Here is a 19503-nt window from a genome sequence, read left to right as displayed (position 1 = left end):
TGCTTTTCAGTTAAGCACCTCGTAGCACTTCCCAAGCCTAAGGTCACAGTAGTGTAGACTGAGAAAAATCCTACTTGTAAGTACAAAATTCTGCCTCTCCTCTTCAGTATGTTGATTTTTAGTAGTGCAGTTGTCCTTTGGGCACAAAACCCACCTTGTTTTCAACCTTGGATCTCCTTTTAATGTCCATACTTCTACTGGCTTCAGTGGATCTTTTTCTCCCAGTGCAAATGTCAAAGGAATGAGACACAGGAAAAAGCATAACAACATAAGAGGTCTGTAACTTTCCATTTAATGTTGTTGACTTGCTGCTGATTTTGGAAATTATTCAACACATTTAAGAACACAATTAAACAAATATGTGTGTAACTTGAACATGTAGTAGTTATACATGTAAACTAGAATGAAAAATTGCATATAACTCATTTCACTACTGAAAAATAGCAAAGAAATTTTCAAGCATCTGTTGATTTAAAATGGTCTTCTGAATATGTTTCAGGTATCCAAAGAGGGTATGTTCTTGTCTTCAGTTTTGGCACAAAAGGAAAAGAAAAGAGAAAACTCTATCTCAAAATTCCATACTTTCATTCAAGATTTCAGTTCCTTATGATTGCCAGAAAATTGGTTAATACTTTTATTGGAAAACATTTTATTAAAAAAAAGTTTATATTTGTATGTAGTTTAATATTATTTTTAATATAAAAATCTAGGAAAAGAGAGAACATATTATTGACCTAAAACAACCTGTACTGAGATTAACGTGGTCAAGTACAACAAAAAATCAGGGTCCCATTTTCGACTGTAATGTAGGTGAGAAGATAACAGGATACAAGGTGAACATTAGCACACAGAAAACATGAGCTTTGGCAGCATTTCCTTCAAAAACAAAAGATTTAGAAGGCTCTGCTGGGATTTGTTTCACCTAGCTGTACAATATAGGTGTCTGTAGCAGAGCCAGACATCCAGGAGCTTTTCAGTCAATGGGCACTTTCAGGGCATGATTCACCTCACTGCACTTTGGATGTCTAAAACAGGGCAAATTAATTGTGTCATGCAAATGTGTTTTCTGTTGACTAACCACGTAACAACATTTTACCAGTTGGAGACCAGATGGATGGAATATGAGAGCTGGGGCAGTGGATCTACCCTAGGAGAGACAGTAATAATGGTTTTGAAAAAAACACTTCACAGAAAATACCATGGAGATATTTCAGTTTATTTCTATAATCAGATATAATTTCAATTTATTCATATAGTTAGAAATAATTAGAGACTGTTTCAGAAGAGCCAAAAAATAATGTAAAAGTTCTTAAAAAATCCCAAACAGGAGATGGGTTTTTATTAAAAAAAAAAAAAAAATCTTGACAATATGAGTAACTGGTTTTCCAGTTTCCTTTTTCTTTTTGGGTGGGGCAGATCTTTCCTTGTTCAAAAACCCTCCAATAATAATTTATTCTATGATGCTCTTCATGTCTTCTGCAAAGACGTTTTTGGAGTTTTTTTAAGCCTGTGTGTTCATTCCTATTCAGCTGGATTTCCCCACCCACAAGTAACACATAAGCCACTCCAAGTCTTGGAGACAAATCAATTTGCTCCTGAAAGCACCTTGCTTGAACTTTAGCTGGGAAAGTGCTACCTGGTGAATGGAAGGAGCTGCTTGTGTTTTGTAAACTATATGCAAGTTTGTGCTGTTCTGGTGCTGGGCTGCTTCTGCTCACTACATCCTGCCTTCCTGGCTACCAGGCTTCATTCTGACACCCTTGTGTCTAATGAGCAGCAGAGCAGGATGCCAGCAATATGTTCTGAAGAGCATGAGTAATCCCTGGTGTCTGAGAATAGAATTGGTGTGAGCAACCCTACAAAAAGCTAGTAATTCCTCTTATTTCAGCCTCTGTGTGCTCTGAGTCACACTGAAGATGATGCCCCAAGGTCAGCTGACAAAGAGGTCTGAGTTTCAGTGCAACTTAAGGGTGCACTGTCATTAGTGGGGAAAATGCTTGGCCATTTAAAAATCTCCTTTCAACACGGCCAACAAACTCAACAAGGGGATTCTGCTTGTCTTGCAGCTGCTTTGACCCTTAGAATTGTTAAGTTTTACTCCAATATTTCACTTCATTAAAAATATCCTTCACTAGCAATGGAGAAAACTGCAAAGGAAGTATACACACAGTGGAAAAAAAAGAGCTGAACTTCAATGGAACTTGGCAAATATTTTAATGTCTGCTTTGCCCAGGAATTTGTATTGGCTGCTCTGGTTGTAACTGTGGTGACAGGATGCATTGGAAATTTTCTTGGATTTGACTTTCAGGAGGGTGTTCCCCAAGTGAAGCCATTTGCATTGCAGGACAAAAGCCAAGCTCTACCTAATCAATGTCACAAGCAAACACCATATTTTTGGCAGACTTGACTACTGCTACCTATCGCAGGGCAAACTGATGTTTCCTCTGAAGCCAATGACATTGTCCTGGACAGTGCTGGACCACTGGGTTTGATCCCCTACAGCTGTTTATTGCAGTGGGCACAGGTGTAAACATCCATCCCCTCTAGAAATCGCATCCTTCAAAGCAAAGCTTAAAAATTGCTTCTATGCCTGTCACCTCCAAGTCTTCTTACTAAGACCTTTACAATTAATATGAAAGTGCTCTCACATCTAGTATAGATTTTGCTTGAAGGTCCTATTTTAACCTTGAAATACATCATATATTGCTTCTCCTGGTTGCTTCACAGGTACATGGGGGGTCTTATTTGGAGGGAAGAAGAAGGGGCATGACATCTGCTTAGCTCCAGAAAGAACTTTCAGTTCTCTATGGAGATGGTTTCACGGAGGTGAGTGGCCTTTCATTCATGCAGACAGTGAGTTGCTGACGGAGAAATCTGTGTAGGGAAATTAGCTTTGTCCTAATTGCACTGGAATCAGCTGGGTTAGGGAGATACTCACATACTTTTTTTAATGAGCTCAGCATCAGTATCTTAAAAGATGTTCCCATAAGTTAATGGAATAACATTGCCAAACACTTTTTGACTGACAGGCAATCTCAGGCTGAGGTAGGGAGAGTGTCTGACTATTAACATAGTTATTTATTCGTCTACCTGCCTTCAGACAGCACATTTTAAGGTAGCTTGTCAAATGAAAGGTCCACTGACTGGCTGGAATCATTAAAGCCATGTCCTTCTTCCTTGGGGAATAAAGCCTAAGAGCTGGTCCCTTTACAATATTGCTGTCTCCACCAGAGAAGTTAAAAACTATCCCCGCAGAATATAATCAGAAAATACATCCAGAAGACTTTCTCATCCACCTGACTTTATCCTATGGTGTGATGGGATTGGAGTCACAATGGTCTCAGAGTCTGAAATGGTCTTAGACAGAGTCTGAAATTTGTAGTTTCTGTTTCAGATCTGAAGGCAACTTTCCTTCCTAAAGCTTGTGTGTATTTCTTCAACAACATTAGACATTCTGTAAAAATTTCATCTTCTCTTTTTAAAGGCTGAAGCTTATCAGTATAAAACAAAACAACTTTTTTTCTGAGATTCTTTTCTTAGAGAGGAAAAGTTGCACAGACCCTCTATGTCTCAGATACCTCTGTTTTCTAATGGCATTCTGTTTAACCTTTCAACACGCTCTTCGATATTAGTCCGCTTGTCATTTTTTTGATAAATTGCACCCTGAATTTACAACATGCTGTATTTATATCTCTGCTGTTCTTCAATTGCAGTTTTGCTATTTTTGAGATCTATCAATAAATAGTGATGTGGGTGGTTGTGGTTGGCGTTGGTTTTTTTTTTTTTCCTTTTTTTTTGTTTTGTTTTGTGAAGCTCCTTTATTATACAAAATAATCCACAAAACACTGTCTGTACTTTTGATGTCACTGGCATCTAGCTCTTAAGTCTCTTTCCAGACATCTCTTGGATGATGGGACTATTTTTATTCAGAGATACTGAACGCTGGTTATTATCATGGGAATGGTAGGTGATCACACCCACGGCACTATCCAGACTCCCTGCTGCTCTGGAGCTGCTGGAGTTTACACTCAGAGAGAGGCATACTTTAGAAAAAGTGCCTGAGCTGTTCATGTACTTATTCTATAACTTGGCACCCACCTGGAAAGACAACTGTGTTTCCTTATGTTACCTCAGTTATGCTCTTTTTTTGTAGGAAAACAAAAAACTGTCTGTCTCAAAAATAGGCTGCTGCATTTCATTGTCCTGACTCACCAGGAAGGTTGTCATAGTTGGAAATTTGCAGAGATGCTGTAAGCATTTGGGTGGATGTTGAGTTTATAATCGCCAGTGCCCATAATGATGCTATTGCTTTATAATGTTCTTTTAAAAGCAAATGGCAACACAGCTGGTGATTTTCTTCTCAATGTTTTAAAACTCTCCATCATTCCATTAGAGGACAATGCTCACAAAAAAAAAAAAAAAAAGAAAAAAAAAAAGAAAAAAAGAAAAAAGAGGTAACTATTGTTAATCCACACTGAAAAACCGTCCACCTTCTGTAACAGCACAAAGCATTTCTCTTCTTGTGTAACTTGGCTGAGTGTTGAGTTCTAGGCTTTTCCCCTCAGTCCTCGATGTCTTATGCAGGCTCCTGGAGACAGTCCAGTTCTTTCTGTTAAAATACTGCCGTTGCTGTTGTGCTGCAGCACATGTATTGCCAGGGCATGCTGAAATGCCAGGCTCTGCTCCTGGTTGACTTTTGCTGGCTGCCTTAATGACCCAATCTGCCACTTTGATGCATTACATAGAAATGCTTCTCTTTGTCTAGTGCTTTTCATAGAATGACTTTTTCTCACGTTTGCAGTTTGGACTTAAAAGAGGAAAACAAATTTAAAGCTTCCTTTACATTAGGAAGAGTAGAAAATGGTCACTGCGTATTAGTGCTAAAACTGCTAAAAGAAAAAACCAGAGAAAATCTAGAGAAAGTAAGCAAAATGTTGTGTAAAACCTTTGTTAATGAACAATGAAATTTGTTTCTGATGAAAGGAACTCCAGGCCAAAACTAAATAATCTACTCCTTTGCAAAAGTCTAATTAATTACTGGTTTATCCTTGAGGTAAAACCTTTGGGTTTTGGAAAGCGGAAATTGAAAACTGTGATGACTTTGCATGTTTCTGTCACAATTAACTGGGAATGAACACTCATACCTTCTGGGTTTGTTTGCTTGTTTGTTTTGTTTCGGGTTGTTTGTTTGTGGGGTTTGCCTCTTCTGAGGGGGCAAGGGTGGGAGGGAATGGAAGTGGGAAGGGTTTTTTTAGCTTAAAGTACGTTTTACTGCACTTGCTTCCCAGCTTCGGATTCAGACTGTTCAGGGCTATTTTCATTTTAAAGACCCCTCCCCCAGCTCATCGGAAGAGCAGAAAGAAGCGCCAGGGGGAAAAAAATCCCTACACGGGAAGATGGTATCAGCATCTTCAGTTTAGCAAAAAGAAAACTAATAGCAAAGCGGTATTTGGGAGCGTCAGGGGAACAAACAGAACTGTCACCACCGCACAAAGATGAATGGTATATTGCTAAGAAGACATTTCGATTCAGCACTGTGCTTTCAACACCTGTGCAGTTCAGGGCGAGGGGATAATCCCATTTAGAGAGCTGTGCAGTGCGGTTCGCGCTGGGAAGCCTCGCCCGGGACACAGAGCCCCGTCTCCCCAGCAGCCCCAGCTGTCCCGCACGATGCTCGCTTGGGCACGGCCGAGCCTTTTGTTCTGCAGCTCGCAGCTCCTCGGCATTCCTGCCACGTACGGGCTCGTATCTCATCGCCGGCTGCTGCTCTCCGCACCCAAAGGTAGATCCACCTTCGGCGGGGCAAGGACCCTTTGGTTCCACTGACAAATGAGCAGTGTCAGTTAATGCAGAGAACCTACAAGACTCGGGTTTGGAAACAAAAGAAGCCCCTTTCATTTCTGTCGGGCCAGGTGGCACTGTTTGCCCCGGGATGGTTCCGTGCGCCTCAAGTTGGCGTTTGCGCCGCGGGTAACACGAACAGCTCCCGGCCGGGACAGAACGGCACCGCAAAACACCACGGCAGGGACCGGCTGCAACAGAACTGCGGAGCGAGGGGAGACCTGCAAGGATTTAGGGTTAGCGGAGCGACGGGCACCACTGAGAGCGCGAGAGGAGAATTTCTCTCCAGGAACGGGGCGCAGGACAGAGCCAGGCAGGAACGGATGCTCCTGCCCGCCGGCGGCTGCCGGACCCCGCTCCCCTGAAGAGGGCGAGAGTGACCCGGAGGTGGTCAAGTTCACGGGCAGTGGGGCCGCTCGGACGGCAGCTGCCGGACGCCCTCGGGGCCGTGAGGGGCAGTGAGGGCGCGGCGCCGCAGCCCCTCGGGGCCGCCCGGCTCGTCCCCGCCCGCCGCCGCCGCCGGGCGGGACCATCTCTGCCCTCGGCGAGGGGGGGCCGCGCTCCGCCCCGCCTGGCCCGCCTCCCCCCAGCGCGCGCAGAGCGCCCCTCCGCCTGGCGCGCCGCGTGGTCACGCCCAGCGCGGCATTAACGCCCCCCGGCGCGGGGCGCGGGTGCTCGGGCATCCTCCGGCGGCGGCTCCTCGGCGCGGAGCGGGCGCGGAGCGGCTCCCAGCGCCAGCCCTGCGCGCTCCGCCGCCCTCTCTGCGCCGCCGGACAACGCCATGAAGCCGGCGGTACTGGAAGTAATGAGGATGAACCGGGTGTGCAGGATGGTCCTGGTCACTTCCGTGGGCTCCTTCATTCTCGTCATCTTCTATTTCCAAAGTATGTTGCACCCAGGTAGGGCACCGCAACGGCGCCGGCACCGCCGAGGGCAGCGCCCTCCTCGCTCCCTGCCGGCGCAGGTGGCAGCCGCCCCGGGAGCCCCGCCGGCTGCCCCCGGCTCCAGCTCTCGGCTCCCGGCGGCACTGCGGCAGGCGCGGGGCTCGGCGGCGGCGGGCGGGCAAGGTCGCCTCGCCCCCCGCAGGAAACTTCCCGCGGGAGGGAGGAAAGTTGGCTTGTTTAAGGATTTTGTTATTTTCCGCTTTGTATCGTGCGCTTGGTGAGGGGGAACGGGAGACGACGGCGGCTGGGGAGCGCTTCGTGGCTGAGGGGCGGCGGGAGCTGCCCGGTCCCCGCGGGTTCCCCTCGCCGGGAGCGGGACCCCAGCTTCCACCTCCTGTCAGGGGTCGCGGGCCTTCGTCTTCCCATCTTTTCGTTTTTGGAAGCGTCAGGAACACCGCGGCCGAGCAAGGGCACCCGCTACCGCCGGCGGCAGCTCCGCTCCGGCTCGCCCGAGTTGTGTGGAGCGGCAGGGGCGGCTGCCCGGCCCGGCCCGGGGCCCTGCCCGCGGCGCTGCTGCCCGGCCCGGCCGCGTCCCGCTCTTCGGGCGGCCGAGGAGCCCCGGGTGGAGCCGCTGGCTGGGCACGGATGCCCGCAGGGACGCAGGCTGCGGAGCGCTGTGCAGGGGCGCAGGGATCACCTCGGCTCCACGCCTTAAAGAGACTTTAGCTTCCCGGTTTCCCTCATCCTAGGGACGGACCTGTACCGGGGGCAGTGGATGCTGGCTCCCAGGGAAGTCCCACGTAGATCAGCTACTGATTCACACAAAGGTGGGCTTGGGCTGTGGAAACTTCACGAGGTGTCAGCTGTGTGCACAGACCCCTCGTGGATGCTTTGTGCAGCTTGGTAAAATTTGTCCAACATGGCAAAAAAAAAATCATTTTGGTCTGTCTGTCTCACTTTTTCCCCCTTCTGCCTGAGAAATGACGTGGGAATTGCACTTGCAGTGTCTTTCTGGAGGGATCTGACAGCTGAGCAGAGGAGCGACGCTGGTGAGAGGGAGTGATGCCTCTTCGTGGGCCAGCAGCTGTAGCTGGCAGGCTGGCTGCACTCCTCAGCAGGCGAGCCTTCCCTGCCGTACCTGCTATTGTCTTCTGCCACCTCTCAAGCGTCCTGCCTACAGGCACATAGCTGTAGCTGATAAGGGAATCGCAGTAAAAGGAAAAAGGACCTATTCAGATCGACTTTTTCTTTCCCTGTTTGTGGCTCCCGTAGTTGCCATATGTGCATGTGGCACTTAGAGACGTAGTTTAGTGGTGGACTTGGCAGTGCTGAGTTAGTGGTTGGACTCAGTCTCAGAGGTCTTTTCCAACCTAAATGATTCTATGAGAAGTGATTTTTCCTTAAACTTTCTGGAGAGTTTTTCATCAAATGGTAGAGGCTTGGTGCACTGAGAGAATTAGGAATCAGTAGATCTGCTGTTCTGTGGTGAAGCCAAGTCCTGTTTGGTGTTTTTCTATCAGCTGCCTGCTCCTCCAGAGTTGGTATAATTTGCTTGATGAATGTGTTCTTGTATGGTGCCCATCTGTGTTAATACCTGTCGACTTCTTGGAAAAATTAGCATATTTCTTCTTTTTCCTGCTGTGTCTGTGCCATGCTTACTGGTTTCACAAGGAGTGCTCAGTCCTTAGCAGACCTGGAGAAGGCTTTATTTCTGCTCTTCAAGGCACCATGCAGAATTATGGGTTGCAACATGGCTTCACCAATTTAATAGAAGTGTGATATTTTAATTGGTGGATTTCCACAGATTATATAGTTTGCTCACATATTCAGAAAATTTGGCCAAGACTTATTATTTCCCCTTGTTTCAGATGAATTACACTGCTGGAACACAAACTTAACATTTAGTAGGTGAGAGATTAGGCTAAATATTCTTCTGTGAATTTTTGAATGTAGAAAAATCATCTTTTAAGAATTCTCAATGTGCTCTATAGTTAACTATTGGAGATTATGGCTTTTTGTTCATTGTATTATGAGGCTATAAATAGGCTGATATTTTAGTACAGTTCAAAGGATTTAGCATAAGCTCTGAGGAGAGAATGCGAAGCTGTGAAATAACCGGGAGGATAATGTGCACCCATGTCGTGTGTGACATGTATTTAGGTTGTTAGTGTGAGTGGAGTAGATATGGAAATAAATAGAACATAACCTGTATTTTGCCTTTTTCATCATAACTTATTCTGATTTTTTTTTTTTTTTTGTGGGCTGTTTCCATAGCAGAAACTGCTGGCAAGTTCTCGAGTTCCGCTTTAGTCATGCGCAGAGTGGGTTCCCCACGGTTTGTGGGGCTCAGACTGCTGCTCCCCCAGGTGTCTGTTATGCCATTGTACATGGTACCATCCTGGTAACGCAACTGATAGATGAATGTGGAGTTCCTGAAGGATCAGGAAGGAGGGAGGTGGTAGACCCGTGAATGTGGTATACGTTGGGTAGTGGATAATTTTTAGGAATTAAGTCTTTTTTTGTAACATGTGCTCGTAACCTTTCTTGTGAGTCAGAATTCACCGGAGCCAGATCCTGGGCAGAGTATGTCAGGACTGGAGGTATTAAGAGCTTTCAAAATCTTGGTTAATGTCCTTTTTGTTGTTGAGGGGGGTTCTAAATTCTACCTGGTCTCCACTGCGGCATGTCTTTGGATGGCTGCAGGAGGGAGCTGTCTCTCATCTCTGGCTTGCCAGTGTCACTGTTGTGACATGCTCTTGCTTACCATGCTCTCTGGCAGAGGCACTTTGCAATCAGAATTAGATGAAAAATTCCCACCCAAACCTTTTGGAGAGAAAATAAGGTTTTCAGATAAATCCTCAACGAGAAGTGTCAGGTCCTTACTGTCAGTTTCTTGAGCCCCAGAGTTCTCTCAGTGAGTTTCAGGAGGCTGCTTACAGAGCTGTCTCGTCAGTTTCAGGTGAGAGAAAGTGAAGGTGAAAGGTGCTAGGAGGCCACCAGATGATGAGTCTAACCCCATCCGCGTTAAGATAAAGATTTATCTGTTAGAGGGGATTTTCCATTTTAGGAGATCTGAATATGGAACTCTTGCTAGAAATGTTTGAGACACAAATTTCTGCTGATAGGTTTTTTTTTCCTTTGGGGTAAAAAGAAAAGAAAATTATGTAGTTAACAGAAACCTTTTTTAAAAAAAAAAGACAAAAACCCCAAACAACACAAACACACCTAATGTCTGAAGCTGGGAAGATGAGCTTAGCCTTGTCTTTGCAAAAGCATATGATGTATCCCTTGTTCCGTATCTCAAATACCAACACATTCTTGCTGGAAGGAAATCAGGTGGTTTTTACTGTATCTTCTCTTTTTGGCTGTGTTCCCATTCTTTGTTGGGAAATGTGTAAATGTGCTGTAAATGTGCTGTTTGGTTATTGCACCTTTGCATTGTCTTGAGTTTTGTCAGAGATTGCCAAAGAGCTGGGAACCCACCCTCCCGAGTTAGGTTCCCAACCAGTTGTTGTTGAGGGAAGGTGAATTGTGCAGCTCTCCAGTGCTCAGAACCACTGTGAAGAAAATGCTGGAGATGATCCTGGCTGTTGTGGCTTATCTGAAGCTGTGTTGGGTCCCGAGGGAAGAAGTGGTAGTGGGGACTTCGATGTGTTTTCCTATTGCCTGTCTAGCCTTTACTGAAAAAAAAACATGTTGCAGTGTTTGCTGTAGCTGGAGATATAGCAATATATAGCTGATTTTCCCTGACTCTTTTGCTCAAATATTTTCCCCTTTCACTCTCCTGCCATGTGCTATCTAGATAACTGAGTGCAAGCTTATTTTTGCTCCATGCTCCTGGAACTTCTGTCTGTGTGAAATAGGGCAGTCTTGGGGTTTTATGTGATAGCCCATCATATCTTTATCGGCTGTGTTTCCCGTGAAATCAGTTTGCTCACTGGTCTTTAGCCTGCCTACACTTTCACAGATGTGTTTGCTTTGTTCTGTAGGCTTCCCAGCTGCAGCAGGCAGAGGACTGTGAGTCACTCCTGTGAGGCAGGAGCTGCTCTGCCAGGCTGGGGGTCACACTGGTGGTGTGTTAGGATCCCCCAAAGTGTGAAATTCCTCACAGAGGCAGGATAATTAATACCATCTTTATCTTACCTCAGACAGGTTTATGAAACTGACTTATTCTAAACCTGATTCCCTTCCCATCCCTCCCACTTGCATTTTTTTCCTCAGTTTTCCATCTCCTGTTTTAGTGTTGCACTGCTCTCCTCTGGATGCTGATGAAGGTTAGATCGTGCAGGTCAGACTTGCCTCATCTCCATGATCATCTCAGTTACATATGCAGCACTGCATGGCTGATAGCTGATGTCTGCCTCTGCTCAAATATCAGAACAACTCAGACCACAGGAGATTTTTTTTCCTTATGTCTGAAGACAAGCTCACCATTGGTTTTGATGGCAGATTCTGTTTGAAAATCAATGCAGCAGTCTCCCATCTTGCAATTGATCCTTGCTTTCTCTCTTGCTTACAAAGGAGAATGAGATCTGCAAGGCAGTTGGGTATGTGGCATTCCTTTGATGGACCCTGTATACTGATTTTAAATTATTCTGTTTGGGGTACAGAGAAATTTGACAGCCACAAGAACTGGCCCTCATTTAATTGCATGCAATGAAATCCATCCCCCAGAAACCCTGCCGTGTGCTGTATCTGTTTGTTGGTGTCCCTATAAAAGCTTTTCATAGCTTTCCATGGAACTGTCATCAGTGTGAGCAAACCTACTCTGGTCACTCTGCTCAAAGAGACTGGTACTCTGGAACTGCTTTGAGTTGAGAGTTAAGCTGCCCTTTGTATCTTGTGAAAATCTTCTTGGTTGGTGAATATGAATCTTATTAGAAGAGCAGCTTTTTCTATTGCAGTGCAAATGAGTGTAGGTCGGTTTTTGCAACAACTGCTCGCTGAACTGAAGAAATAAAAATGTCTCTGTGCAAAAATTACCTGGGTAATTATGTCGCAGTCATGTCTTATAATGTTTTAACTTATCAGGATATTTATTACTCCACTGTTATATTTTCTACTATGTAGCTTTTTATAAGTTTTTTATTATTATTACTGTGTATCAGTATTGGGAATATATGTCCTAACTTTCAGAGCACAGGCACTCTATTCACAGATGTGAAGTGTCATGAATTAGTTTAAGTAACTTTTCCAGAGATAAAGTCAGTATGCATGGAAACTTTGTCTTGAACTTAGTAAAACAGCATCTAGAGCAGAAATGTCCAGTGCTTTTTATGAATAAATTGATACAATTGATTCGTTACAACTGGTATCTCATTTTTATTTCATATTCAGAAATATGAGCATCTTTCTGAATTCTAAAGTTGCTTCCATTACGTTTCAGAAGTGGCAGGTAGTTTATCTTGTGCTGTACCATGTAATTAACTCTAAAAGTGGTTCAGACAATTGGAAGAAATTAGATTCATGTTAGTTTTTCCAAAGCCAGCATTACTGTATTTTGTTTGACTGTTGCCAGATGTACTATATCAAATCCTGCCTGACAAAGCTGCTGCAGTTGTCCTTGTGTGAATGTCATTCTAGCACAGTTTTTTTTCCTCTCAAGCCTTTTGGGCTGATGCATATGTATTATGTATCAACTCTAAGTTGATCCTGAGGGAGTTAAGAACTGGGATGGGGGACACAATGATTTGAATCTGATGGGTTTTTTTCTGATTGTTCGTGCTGTTCAAAGCAAACGTTTGAGTTCTGTGTGTGACTTGAAGTGTCAACGTACATAAAATGAAGCATAAGATGCATGGGTGAAGGGCCCACTTGAAATCAATGAAAAGAGGAGTTTTCCCCTTCACATTAAAAGAACGAAATTAAGTTCAGGAATGTGTGGGCCTGGCATGTCCAGGATAAAGATGAAGACTTGTCTGTGGTGGGTTACTTAGATTCAGCAGCCACTTACTGTCTTACAAGGATAATATTTCAAAGCATGTTCATACTTTGGATGTTCCTGTTCCCTGTAGCTCAATCATGTAGGATCTCTGTGGACAAAGTATTTGTCCTTACAGTCACAATTCCAACTGAGTTAATTTAATTCCTCATTATTTGTGTTTCAGTACCCAGGTTATAGATATTATCCTTTCGTTATGGGCAGAATTCTTGTGTGTGACCAAGTGGTGTTTCTGGCACAAGCCTTGTGCTCTTAGCTAGAAGTTGAGACCACCAGAGACTACTGTGAACCAGTGAAAGAATTCAGTTCCTAATTATCTGCAGTTAATGCCACAGGGATTTTCTTGGATTTCAATTTTGTGACTGTAATCTGCGGTGGGTGCAGTATGTTCCCCCTTTGATGTAATTGTTTGGCACCTGAAACTCAGGTTTCATGGATAAACCAAAATTTTACCACATATACGCTTGGGCTCTGGGTTGCTTCTCTTGTGTAATGTTTTCATCCTCCACTTTTCATTTAATGCTGATCTATGAATATGGTTTGTTTTCTTGCCCTCTCCACATGTTCCTTCATAAGGAGCTAGCTATTGGGGAGATTGTCTGGAGTAGATCCCTTCTGTGAAACTGAAATTGTAAGTTTCCACATCAGTGGCCCATGTTAGATTTCAGTTTCCTCCCCTGTGTCCTCTGGGGCTGTCATAACACTTGTAGCATCACTAGGAATTAATTAATGGAAGGCAACTTGTGCACAAATTAGGAGCACTTATCCATAAGGAATAAAGGAATGAGGGTGCTGACTATCCCGTGGCAGTGTGCATCCTCTGCTCTGCCCTTCCTGTGACGTCCAATCCCTGGAGGCTGGTGGGGAGCCCCTCAGGCAGGACATGGGAGCTGCATGAGGGGAGGCATGTCTGTGGGAGCTGTGTGTTTTGCTAGTTCCACTCTGGGAGCTCAGAGATTGAAAAGCTGTGGCAGCAAGCCTCAGAGAGCCCCAGTGGATGACAGGACTCTCATTTCTGTGATATGCTAACAGGACTTCAGATAACAGCGTGGTATAAGTAGGTGCAGCACAGACATTTGTTAATTTGCAGCAAGGAAGCTTTGTGTCCATGGGAGTCAAGGAAGGCTTCCTTGTGTAAAAAAAAAAAAATCACTGCCTTACGCATTTAACATTTAAATATCCAAGGTTTTTGGAGTTATTTTAAAATAGTAATGCTTTTTTGGGTTGCTTTTTACACTGTGCCCAGTGTTGGCAATGAAAGCAGATGACGGCTTTTCTTTTGGTCATATTAATTTTACACATTAGAGATGAGGTCCTGAATGAGGCATTAACATTCAAGTTACAAGCATCAGAAGGGGATGCTATTTAAAAGAAATAAAATTAGATGGCTGCCACTGGAACATTTGAAGGAAAATGTTCATGAGAACACAGTAACTGACATTGAGGCTAGATTTGGAAACTAAGTATTTCATGTCTTTTCCCCTGACAAATTTGAATCTGTGCATTAAAAAAGCTGAGTATGAGCACTTGTAAAATGCTGACTAGAAAAAAAAAAGAGGGCTTTGCACACAATGTGTGTGAATGTGCACATGCACTCACCCATCTTCCCACCCTCTACAAAGTCTGTAGTTGGTGGCCCAGGTAATCCAAATGCACTGATTTCTGAAGTGCAAACCTTTTTCTCCTAATAAGGCTGCTGTAAGGAGTATGAAGTTCTTTGATATTAAAAGAAATCCCAGAAGTGCCACGTGCTCCACATAGGTGCCTTTGTTATTTTACTAAGTGAAATGAGTGGTAAGTGTGGTTTCTCATTTCTGCTACTCTTTCTCAACTTACACATTTGGAAACATCAAGGTTTACAGAGGAATCGTTTTATTAATTCCTGGTAGAATTAATGTAGAAGGCTGTAGAGGCTGTAGAAGAGCCAGGATTTTTATAGTTTGTCAGGGTATCAATTTAAACAGTAAGAATGCCTCTTCAAGGTAGCCATCATCTTGTTTGTGCTAGGCTGTAGACACTGAGGGATGACTTTGCTCCGTTACTATCAATCACTGCTGCGATGGCTTCACACTCCTATGAAAAAACGGAAAAGGGTTCTGGGGGAAATGGAAAATACAATCAATGCAATCAAGCAGAATTTCTCACAGCACTGTGATTCTGGGGGTTTGGGAGATGGTAGCTCTATCCAACACATGCCATGGAGGTAGGTGGACTGCACCGTGCGAAAACAGGTGTGAAATGCTCACATCCTGTAAATGTTGTCTGCCTTTCCTTTGGCAGGGGGAGGCAGCCTTGGTTTCAAGGACATGAGTAAAGTGATCAGTGCGTGGTTTTGCAGGATCAGGCCCCTCTTTGTCTCTTCTCCAGGAGGTAAAAGAGCAGGATTTCATCCTCAGCTGTGCTCAATCTGCAGAGGAACTGCTGCTGCTGCTTTGAGTATTGTCTCAAGCTAAAAGATGCCCTCCTTAGTCATCTTAATATCAAAAGATTGTCTCTTTTTATGTTATTTGGCTGAGTGATAAGAGACATAGATTTTAATTGCAGAGTGCACATATATTATCCACAAGGAATAAAAGTCTTTGTTGGGTTTCAATCCACTTCTTGAACACATTGTACTCTGTAAAAAGCAGAGAACTGTGGGATTCTTTTTTTTTCTTTTTGTCTTTTGTTCATCTTTAAGACATGGACACTCAAGATAGGTGGGCTTCTGGACCCTTAGAGTAATGCCTTCTTAATTAGTTTAATAAATGACATTGTAGCTAGTAATTTTCATGCTTTTTTGGCTGTTAAATGATTGTATGGAAGAATCAAAAACTTTAAAATGCATAGCTTGTAGGGATTTTTGAATTAGGCAAGGTAGACATATAATTAATAAGATGACTGTAATTGGATCTCCTGGATGATCTTTACTGTAATACCTTGTCTTAAAACAAAGAGCTTTAGGTAGTTAAAATCCTTTTAACGACTATTTGCATTATAGTGCTTTAAAGCTGATTGATATGCAGGCAGAACATAAACGTCTGTATTATCTGAAGTGACCTGACATGGAATAGCACATTCTGCACCCATGCTGGTGGGTACCAGGAGCTGAATATGTCCTTCTAGTAATCTGTATTTTTACAGCAGGAAGTGGTGGCAGAAAATTTATAGTAACTGAGGAGGAGAGCCTTAACAGTATTTAAACACTTGGTGATTAATAAAATGTGTCAGTTGGTGTCATAAATACAAAATGATAAAGCCTGTCTTGATTGTGTATTTTGGTGTTGGTTAACTTCTAAAGTACATTTGAGTTTCTAGATAGTGATAAGCGTTTCATCTGTAGAATTAAGTATGTGTATGTGTGCACATAATTATGAAGTTGAAGTTACTGCTAATCATTGGGGTGATACAGCAGTGTGATAGACTGCAAGGGTGTCTGTGGACACGTGCACTTCCAGGCACTGTTGTGTCCCACTTGCTGGATTTGTTAATTGTTACAGGATCAGTCGGCTGGACATTGTGCAGAGTTCCTGCCACCGTGGCACTGGCAATCCTGTGGACTGTGCCAGATAATCTCTGCCTCTCCACATTCCTTCTCTTCCCAAATCAGTTTTACTTGTCCTTTGTGGCAAGGTTAGGGAAGCTCAGATAGGGTGAACGTGGCTCCCTGCTAGGGTGTTGAATTTGGGGTAAGACATAAGATTTTCCTTTTTTTTTTTTTTTCCTGAAAGGTGTACATTGAGTGGTTGGAATTTGCTGGTGGGTGGATGGCACGAGGTCTGCATAATGGGCTGGAGGAGACCGTGGTTGCTTTTCAGTTGATTTTAGTGAGTTCTGGGTCAAGTCTACTGTGCTACAGCAGAGGATTTTGGATTGTACGAAGGGTATACTTTTCCCTTGGATGTAGAAATATAGGATTGCAGGCTTGGGTGGAGCCCTGAACTCTTTCTCCCCTGTAAATCTGGGTCAGTTCCATTGGCTAGGTTAGATCAATTCTGGATCAAAGGTACTATAATGAAGAGCAGAATTTGTCCCTCTGTGTCTTCCTACAGACCAATATACAGTAGAACAACAACAACAGCTTTGCTTGTCTGTTTTCCCACTTACTTGTCCTTTCTACAGTCAAGAGAATATAATTTTTTTTCCTATAGAGATGCATGCTTGAAGTATTGAGAGGGCTGCTGCCTATTTTCAATAGCTTCAGTAGAAATTACATTGACAGACAAGCTGCATGTAACCATCAGCATGCAGATCATCAATAGGATCAAAGCTTTCTTCTCCTGTATAGCTTCTCTGTCTCATGCAGAAAAGGCTATTAATATTTCTCGTGCAGCAGCAAAAATGTAATTGCATTAAAGAAAAAAAACAGTGAAAAAAGTTGGGGCTTCTAGAGCTATTAACTATTTTGAGATAAAACTTGTTTGAGATGCTAAATTAGCTGAAATAGATGATATAAGACAGACGTGATTTAATTAAAATTGTCTTCGTGTATGGCTGTCTTGAGCCAGCTTGTGGTTGTTTTGTGGTTTGTTTTTGTTTCCTTTTTTTCTTTCTCTCCTCCCCAGAGCACATCAGTGTTGCTGGTGAGTCTTTCCCCATTCTGTGCCTGTTTCCTGAACACTTTTAAAGAAAATCTTCCAGAGCAGAGAGAGGAGAGTATTTGCAGAGGATGCAAAACAAAATGCATGATAACACAGTACTGTGAGAACTCTGTGCAGCTAGAAATGTCTCATTCCCCCCAGTGCGCCTGGGCACCAAGGGAAACAGGTCATAATTCTTGTTTGTCCAAAATAGCTAGGGGTTTTTGCCACTGCCAGTCTTTACAGAGGCTTTTCCCCCCTTCCTTTTAGCCTTTTAGGTTTGGTGTGTTTGTTTGTGTGTTATCTTTTTCTTGTTTCTGCATTCATTGGGATGTGACCAGGAGATTTATTTTAGGTTCCCATTCCAGCCGTGTGGGGATCTCTTGTCATCAGATTGTACCTCAGCCACTCCTACTTTGCCAGAATGGTTTATGCCTGGTGTACTTTTTCAGCATTTTGGGAGCCTGTAAACACTGCTGAGTGTCAAGCCATGTGTGTTGTATGTTGGTTAGTGGCGAGTCTGTGCTTTCATGCTGTCTGTTGCAGTTGAAGCTTTCACTGGGAGCAAGTTAGGAGAGGTGTTTCCGGAAATCTTTAAGAATTTGGGTCCAACTGTACTTCTGGGGCAGTTGATACTTACTTTAATCAGAAGGCTTCAAAATGGTCCACAAAGTAGGTCCATGCTTTCTTTTTCACTCTATAGCTAGGGACACTGAGGCATGGTCAGGAAGGGTATGTGTGCTGGGATTTGTTTAATGGTTTTCCACCAGGCTAGTGGCACATTCAGGAATAAAACTGGAGGTATGGGGTGGATTTCTTTAGCTTATATGATGTGAGGCTTGCAATTCCCTATAGGCTTGGAATAGACTGTATGCAAACTAGATATCAGGCACAACCCAATTCCCGGCGCTCAGCCCAAGTAACACCTCTGCAGCCCCCTTCAAGTGTGCTCTCTGCTTGTGAGGATGATGGTTGTGGACAGTCTTGTGTTCTGTGGAGTGCTCCTAACAGGAAAATGCTCCTGGTGCAGATACATGGGGCTTTGAGAGCTCCTTTTGAAAGCTCCCGTACAAAGTGTTGCCTCCATGAGACCTCACTGAGGTGGAGGCCACACCTGTGCCTCGAAGTCCGTTTTCCGGAATAGCAACCCTGACTTACGCTTGATAGTGTTGTGCTTGGACAGCTTTTGCCAGTGAAGGTTTTACTGGATCAATATAGGTAGAAAAAAGGTCTGCCTCTTCTCTTTTAATTTTCTTTTACCTCTTTGTCCAGGTCTGCTAGAGGTTTTGCCAGCAAATCTAAGTTTACTAAAATAAGGAAGAAAAAAAAAAAGCACATACAATGAAACTGTATCCTTTCTATGGTCTTGCTATGTGAGCAAAGCTTTTACGTGTTGATCAAGCTGATGTGCATGATGCATCCTGGGTTTTCATTCATGCACCAATGTTTAACATAGCTGTAAATTAAAATATTGCCTCTCTGTAAAGTGTGTTGTCCCTGCACTTTGCTCATTCGTCTCTTATTGCAGTTTTAAAGTCAAAGTCATGAAAGTATCAGCAGCTGTCTCTGTGAGGGGCTGCAGCTGCTGGCTGATGCTCTCCCAGATCCTTCCCTTTTAGACCCCCATGTTTCTGTGGTGCCTATGGGACATGTTGATATTTGTTCCTTGAAAAAGGAAACTTTGGTGCAGCTTTTCATGAATGTTTGCTCAGAGCAGCCTCAGATCTCAATCTAGCATCTTTTTCAGTTTCTGTGAATTCTGGGGCATTAGAAGTAATGCTTCCTGCAGTGCAAGGTGGGGAAATTGAAGCTACTTAATGTGTTTGAAAGGGTATTTTTTACCTCAGTCTTGGAAGCAAAATGTTTCCCATCTGTCTTGCTGAACATGTGTGATTGTTTCCCACAAGTGCACAGGACTAAGAACTGCAGTGAGGCATTTTGAAGAGATGGACTCGTTGTCATCACTGCAAGGCATCTAGGAATGCTTTTCTTCCTACCTTTTCACTCCTCTGCTGACCTCTAAGTTTCTGTATCCCCCTCACAGTCAAGCCTAATAAAAGATATATCTGTGTCTGAAGTTCTGGTGCTTGTCTGCTTCTTGCTCGTCTGTTAGATTAATTTTGCATTGAATTATGAGAAATGTTGCTCTGTCACAAGTTGTGGCTGGTAGTGGATTGCTTGGACACTACGTTGTTCAGATGTTCGGGAGAGGGGCCACTTTAAAATTTCAATTATAGCCTAAAAATACACATGGTGTCTTTTTTTCACATTTGACTCC

General features: G+C 43.7%; 1 protein-coding gene across 2 annotated transcripts in view; it reads left to right on the top strand.

The window, feature by feature from the left end:
• Positions 1–6467: 6467 nt before the first annotated feature.
• Positions 6468–19503, top strand: part of CHST11 (carbohydrate sulfotransferase 11) — a 159402-nt gene continuing 146366 nt past the window's right edge. The window contains exon 1 of one of the 2 annotated variants that reach the window (XM_064420463.1): positions 6468–6740. In XM_064420463.1, the coding sequence (XP_064276533.1) occupies positions 6623–6740 (118 nt within the window). In that variant the 5' untranslated portion in view covers positions 6468–6622. The remainder of the gene's footprint in view (positions 6741–19503) is intronic. The other variant, XM_064420464.1, reaches the window with a different exon arrangement.

Source organism: Passer domesticus, chromosome 5 (assembly GCF_036417665.1).
Source record: "Passer domesticus isolate bPasDom1 chromosome 5, bPasDom1.hap1, whole genome shotgun sequence".
NCBI lineage: Eukaryota > Metazoa > Chordata > Aves > Passeriformes > Passeridae > Passer > Passer domesticus.
This window is presented reverse-complemented; position numbering and strand designations above follow the sequence as displayed.